This window comes from Haliotis rubra, unplaced genomic scaffold, assembly GCF_003918875.1.
Source record: "Haliotis rubra isolate DU_JTF1 unplaced genomic scaffold, ASM391887v1 Scf808, whole genome shotgun sequence".
Classification (NCBI taxonomy): Eukaryota; Metazoa; Mollusca; class Gastropoda; order Lepetellida; family Haliotidae; genus Haliotis; species Haliotis rubra.
Window position 1 is genome coordinate 371,213 of NW_025767533.1, and position 7,708 is coordinate 378,920.

The 7,708-nt window shown below is 41.8% G+C and overlaps 1 protein-coding gene across 1 annotated transcript; it reads left to right on the forward strand.

The window, feature by feature from the left end:
* Positions 1–2,474: 2,474 nt before the first annotated feature.
* LOC124261772 (multiple epidermal growth factor-like domains protein 10) lies at positions 2,475–4,749 on the forward strand. Its single transcript, XM_046696127.1, has 3 exons — positions 2,475–2,668; positions 2,816–4,071; positions 4,448–4,749. The coding sequence occupies exons 1-2, from the start codon at positions 2,626–2,628 to the stop codon at positions 4,048–4,050; spliced, it is 1,278 nt and encodes a 425-aa protein (XP_046552083.1). The 5' UTR covers positions 2,475–2,625; the 3' UTR covers positions 4,051–4,071; positions 4,448–4,749.
* The last annotated feature ends 2,959 nt before the right edge of the window (positions 4,750–7,708 follow it).

A 7,708-nucleotide genomic window follows, 5' to 3' on the forward strand; every position in this document is an offset into this window, starting at 1 on the left:
GACATTGTATCAACATGCGATCACTTTGAAATTCCATTTGTTACTCAAGGGACTGATACTTCAGCTGGGTTGGCATATATTTCTAGAGGCCCTGGGGTGTAATTACAAAGTTAGCAAGAGGACAAATTATCCTAATTTTGCAAATTTGGCCTGGTCTACTGATTGCAGCAGTTAGGGCCTTTGCCATTTATGTGTCGGATAGTTTTGTATTTAGTTGATCAATTTACTTCATGGTCGAAAAAAGGGCATTTTCAACACTTGGACCTTGTGCAAGAAAGCCGTGCTCCCGTTCCCTATACTAATGGTTTACTCGGCAGTCATCGATGTCCAAAACCTTCAATCCAGGGGTGAAACCTCGTCGAGGCGAGAGGTGGTCATGCTCAACATGTCTCAGTCTGTGGTTTGCAGACTTTGCAACAGGTTTCTGCAGACACAGGATGTTAATGATCCAACGAACGGGATACCCTAGGTCAACAACACAATTATAGGATCGATTAAACAGAAACCAGTCTTTAGGAAAACAAACAGCTAATCAGTTCCTAGGTATTAGTGTTCAGTTTACTGACCAGACAATTCAACTGCATATGATGAACCACCGTTAACGCATTAATTAATTGTAGCCACAAATGACTAGCGTAGAAAATGAGTCTAACTTCCTTCCGTACTTTCTGGGACGTGTCTGGGGGCGTCTTTACCAACCTCATGTGAGCATGGCAGATTTCGGGACTTGTCCATCGATAGGTGGCGGGATCACTGGGAATGCCAGAACGCCACTATAGTCTCCGTAAAAGAGTCAAGTTGCCGAGACGGCAGATTGGCGCCAGTAGTTGTGTCGTTTCACTGTATCGGTCGTTTTACGTTTTCTTTCAGAACACGATAAACCTCGTTGCTATCATGCACGTATGGTAACTAACTGCCTCCGGCAGCAAGACATTACCATGGCCAACCATGTGGCCAGATCTTTCGGCAAACTTGTACGCTGAAGTCAAAGGCAACAGGCCAGATTAGCAAAAATGGTCCAGTCCCTGAACTCTTTGACAATGAAAATGATCATCTTGCATTTCTTTAGCTTCTAATGTGACTAGCTTCAAACGACCAAACAACCGTTGTGGTATAAATGATGTTCACAGAGGGAGTGTCATACTTCCCACAGTTGATTGTTGGTAATCTACATTGGCTTAGTCTTTCTGACGAATACCTATCATAGTATTATGGGTTTTGTTAAAAGGGTACGTTTCCTTATTATGATCAGTTAATTGAATTCACTCAAGGCCAAATGATGATACCTATAAGGACTTTTGTCATTTTATATAACGGTCCCTGGCATACAGTCATTACGAAATATAGCACCATACATAACCAGTTAGGTGCAGGGATTTTATTTTTATAGATATTTACATTGCGATACAAAAGGACCCCTGACTGTTTGGATCATGTACCTATCTGTACACCTGGGAAGGTATTATGTGAATAACTAGTGTACTATCAAACTGAGACTTGCTATTCGTCCTTGCTTGTGGCGCTGAGATGATCTCGACATATCATTCTGTGAACTGTATGGAATGTAGAGATGTCTATGTATGTGTATTAAACGAGAGGAACCGAAGATTATGTCTTTACCTAAAATAGTGTACATATGTGATATTTAAACGAACGACCCATTGGCAAGTTTGGTCGAAAGTTCCATAAAAATACTATTTGGGGTAATGTAACTGACAAAACAACTTCAACGGTGACAAAGTTCAAGGCCTAGCATGTGGTGTTATTGCGTTGTACACAATGGGCGGAGCTATAGCTATCTGCAGCCTACGTGCAGTACCTCACCTGCTCCCCGGGAAAATATAGCAGTCCCCAGAAATCCTCCATTAGTCATGCAGCTCTACCTAACGGGTCAAACATTATTGCCTTTGTACTGATAATACGATACAGACACATAAAAAAGACAGACCGTCACGAAACAAACATGATATGCTATTTCTGTTTATTCAGTATTTGAATATATGTTTCAAATATTTCCAGAAACACGTGGGTGCATACAAACTATTTAGGAAAAAGAAATAATTCAACTGTGCATACAGATGTAAGTATGCACATTAATCTTATTAATTTGGGTATTCATTTTGTATGCAAATCATAAAAGAATTCTGGCAATGTGACAATTAAATCTCAGATTAGCAAGACCGTTCACAGGTAACGGGAACAGTTCAACGTAAACATACAGGTCTGTACAATGACACGGGACACAAAGTACATGAAGTTCAGGGGGACTTTGGATGCTGGGCTGCGCTTGATAACTAACAGAGATGAAATTTCTCTGATATGTTGTGTGACAAGGCCAACACTTGTAACAGGTGTATCTAAGCTTGAGCTCATAGCTAAAGATAGCATGTGTGTCTTTTTATCGCTTATGTCAGAGTAGTTTTCCACTAGGCACTATAGATAAGCTCACCAGTCCTGTCCTTGCATGTGCTGGACAAGTAGACGTACACCAGTGACAATTCAAATGTATATGTGTGACTAAGTGACTAAAGGACGACGTTGTATGAAGTCTGCGGGCAACCCTAGATCTTTATTATCTATGTTCATATGCCGAAAGTTGGCTGATGGGCGTTCGGGAGGAGGAAAATGATTCGTGCCGTCATCATCCTCGCTATTCTCAGTGCTAAAGGTAACGTCACTCATTAATTCACTGATGATTTAAATTGTTTTTATGGAGAAATAAAACAATGTCCATAGTTGCACTGTAATTGTTCTTCTATAGATCAGGTTTCCGATGCTTACGACAATGGTTATGAGTAGTTTGTTTCTGCTTCAGAGGCAGAGTCGAGAGATGACTACCATGGCAAATACTGCAAGACTGGGTGTCGGAGTCTACTGAACGGACTCTACTGTCAACAATGTAAATATGGTTGCTATGGCGTCAACTGTACACGCCACTGCAGGCGATGTGACATCAGCGGCTGCGACAGAATGACCGGGGTCTGCTACAGATGCAAACCAGGCTACTACGGCGGAAGCTGCCAGAACCGCTGTCCCCGAGGCTGCACATCCAATGGGTATGAAGACTGTGACCGAGACACTGGAGTGTGTTTACAAGGCTGCAGAGTTGGGTATCACGGCAGGAGATGTGACCGGCGGTGTCCCCAAAACTGTAAGAATTCAATTTGCCTGAAGGAAACAGGTCGCTGTTCGTACGGCTGCAGAGACGGCTGGTGGGGAACATACTGCACAGACTCGACCCCCGATTGTCCGAACTGTGTTCATGGACTGTGTGGGTCAGACGGGAAGTGCAAAGCAAGGTGTTTACCAGGGTTTTATGGAGAATATTGTGAAAGGAAGTGTTTAAACTGCCACACAACTGGATGTGACAAGAATTCTGGAAGATGTGACGAATGTTCTCCAGGGTTCCATGGCCGTTGGTGTAACCTGCAATGTAACAGCAACTGTTATACGGGGCTGGATAAACTCCGTCGGTGTCATCGAGACTCGGGCAGATGTCTTGAAGGGTGTGAAGAACGCTGGCATGGGGACCTTTGCAACAAACGCTGTAGCAGCAACTGTAAAGACTCCAGATGCTTCAGCGATGATGGTTCCTGCGTGGATGGGTGTGAAGAGGGTTGGATCGGACTGCACTGTGATCAGGAATTAAACTGTATTCGAGGAATACATGACAGCGACGGAGAATGCCTCCTGGGTTGTCTCCGGGGATGGACAGGACGAACATGTCATATCAAGTGTCCCTTCTATTGTCGGACCTGTGATGAAGAGACGGGACAATGCATCCAGTGTCCACCAGGACATTTTGGTGCAGCATGTGGTCATGAGTGCAGTCTGTCCTGCAACAACCTGACGTGTGATATGGACGGCACTTGCACACACGGGTGTATAGATGGGATGTTCGGTCACCGGTGCCAACATACATGTCAATGGCCGTGTTCCTCTTGCACCCAGGGTGGGAGATGTACAGGGTGCCTTACCGGGTACAAGTTATTGGGAAGACAATGCATAGACACCGTTCATTTCACCATGGCATCATCAATGGCTGCTTAGAAGCTCTTTCACACAACACAGGTACACGTGGATCTACTTATACATTATATATAAAATGCAAAATTCATATGTAAATGTAACATAGCAAAAATATAAAAGTAGAATCATACTGAGAAAGTGTCGTCCCAAATAGAACATACGTTCATTTAACCATTTTCTAAATGGCATTGCGTATCCATGTTGTATTCATAAGCAAACCATTGCTCGTCAAGAACATCGCGTCGTTTCCTAGTTAACAAAGAAAAGGCAAATCAACATATCGATATATTTTAGTGCAAAATAGACATTTTTTACTTCCTTGTAGGGTCTGTGTTATTTCTTCTGTTACTGTTGTTGTTTTTAGATATGTATGATATCTATGTTTGCAATACTAATATGACGGGTTTTCTTATTGCAGGGCCCATTTTACATGTAGACGCGATGGTACTGTTTTCTGTTGTCCTGGCATCTCTCTACAGCCCGCAGGAGATCGTCACACCTGCACTTCAATAGGGTGTTGGAAGTGGCCGCCAAGCACCTTCATCACAACGTTTGTCGTCATCTCCATGGGTGCACAGTGAAGAGAATTTCTGTCTGGAGTGTGAACACAACGCTTAAACTTTCAGTCTTTTATCAGTATTTTGTGTCACAAAATAATACACGTGTGTTTACAGTTTGTGTAATAACGGTAGAGAGTCAATAAAGACATTATGTTGTATATATCCTGTTATGTGATTGAGTGATGAAAACAATGCAAAACATTCCACGCAGACAGAAAATGTGTGTGTTGCATTACCATACTAATAGGAAAAGTGCATGAATTATATTAAATCCTTGTTTTGGGGGTTTGTGTACATGAAAAGCCTTGAACTTTGTATCAAACTGAACAAAAATGTAATTTGAGAAAATGTAAGTCACAAAAATTAAAACGTGTTGTGGAAAATACAAAATAGTTATGAAATTGAATGCAAAACGTTTAACATACTAGTGACCTTTTTATGAGGAATTAAATCACAGCATCCTAACTGTGTGTAGTTATTGTGCGATTTCGGTCCATGTACAGATCAGGTAAAGACAAGGTTGACGTTATACAAATTCTATCTGCATGCACACTTAGGACAAGTATGCACACTGTACTATCTGCCTGTTACTGATATGCCCCCAAACAAACACGCTACTGCATGTCTCAAGTTTGCAGCGGGTCACACATTGAGTCTGATCTTTCTACTGACCTGTGTATCAGTGTGTTTACCCACTAACACCACTGTAATAGCTTACTATCTAAAGGTACAGGTGTGTGTTCACCCACTAACACAACTATATTGCCTTACTGTCTGAAGGTACAGGTGTGTGTTCACCCACTAACACCACTATATTACCTTACTATCTAAAGGTACAGGTGTGTGTTCATCAACTAACACAACTATATTACCCTACTATCTAAAGGTACAGGTGTGTGTTCACCCACTAACACCACTATACTACCTTACTATCTAAAGATACAGGTGTGTGTTTACCCACTAATACCACTATATTGCCTTACTGTCTGAAGGTACAGGTGTGTGTTAACCCACTAACACCAGTATATTGCCTTACTATCTAAAGGTACAGGTGTGTGTTCACAGACTAAAACAACTATATTACCTTACTATCTAAAGGTACAGGTGTATGTTTACCCACTAACACCACTATATTACCTTACTGTCTAAAGGTACAGGTGTGTGTTTACCCACTAACACCACTATATTGCCTTACTGTCTGAAGGTACAGGTGTGTGTTAACCGACTAACACCACTATATTACCTTACTATCTAAAGGGACAGGTGTATGTTCATCCACTAACACCACTATATTACCGTACTATCTGAAGGTACAGGTGTGTGTTTACCAACAAACACCACTATATTACCTTACTATCTAAAGGTACAGGTGTGTTTTCACCCACTAACACCACTATATAACCTTATTATCTAAAGGTACAGGTGTGTGTTCACCCACTAACACCACTATATTACCTTACTGTCTAAAGGTGAGGTGTGTGTTTACCCACTAACACCACTATATTACTTTACTGTCTAAAGGTACAGGTGTGTGTTTACCCACTAATACCACTATATTACCGAACTATCTAAAGGTAAACATGTGTGTTCACCCACGAAAGCCACTATATTACCTTACTATCTAAAGGTAAAGTTGTGTGTTCACCCACGAAAGCCACTATATTACCTTGCTATCTAAAGGTACAGGTGTGTGTTCACCCACTAACACCACTATATTACCTTACTATCTAAAGGTACAGGTGTGTGTTTACACACTAACACCACTATATTACCTTATTATCTAAAGGTACAGGTGTGTGTTTACCCACTAACACCACTATATTACCTTACTATCCGAAGGTACAGGTGTGTGTTCACCCACTAACACCACTATATTACCCTTACTATCTGAAGGTACAGGTGTGTTTTCACCCAATAACACCACTATATTACCTTTTACTATCTGAAGGTACAGGTGTGTTTTCACGCTCTAACACCACTATATTACCTTACTACCTAAAGGTACAGATGTGTGTTCAGCAATAACACCACTATATTACCTTACTATCTAAAGGTACAGGTGTGTGTTCACCCACGAAAGCCACCAATATATTACCTTACTGTCTAAAGGTACAGGTGTGTGTTTACCAACTAACACCACTATATTACCGTACTATCTAAAGGTACAGGTGTGTGTTCACCCACGAAAGCCACTATATTACCTTACTATCTAAAGGTACAGGTGTGTGTTCACCCACGAAAGCCACTATATTACCTTACTGTCTAAAGGTACAGGTGTGTGTTCACCCACTAACACCACTATATTACCTTACTATCTAAAGGTACAGGTGTGTGTTCACCCACTAACACCACTATATTACCTTACTATCTAAAGGTACAGGTGTGTGTTTACCCACTAACACCACTATATTACCTTACTATCTAAAGGTACAGGGCGGTGGGTAGCCTAGTGGTTAAAGCGTTGGCTCGTCACGCCGAAGACCACGGGTTCGATTCCCTACATGGGTACAATGTGTTAAGCCCATTTCTGGTGTCCCTCGCCGTGATATTGCTGGAATATTGCTAAGAGCGGCGTAAAACTAAACTCAGTCAGTCAGTCAGTCAGTCTAAAGGTACAGGTGTGTGTTCACCCACTAACACCACTATATTACCTTACTATCTAAAGGTACAGGTGTGTGTTTACCCACTAACACCACTATATAACCTTGTTATCTAAAGGTACAGGTGTGTGTTTACCCCTTTAACACCACTATATTACCTTACTATCTAAAGGTACAGGGCGTGTGGGTAGCCTAGTGGTTAAAGCGTTGGCTCGTCACGCCGCAGACACGTGTGTGTTCGATTCCCCACATGGGTACAATGTGTTAAGCCCATTTCTGTGTGTCCCTCGCCGTGATATTGCTGGAATATTGCTAAGAGCGGCGTAAAACTAAACTCAGTCAGTCAGTCAGTCTTAGTCTAAAGGTACAGGTGTGTGTTCACCCACTAACACCACTATATTACCTTACTATCTAAAGGTACAGGCGTGTGTTCACCCACTAACACCACTATATTACCTTACTGTCTAAAGGTACAGGTGTGTGTTTACACACTAACACCACTATATTACCTTATTATCT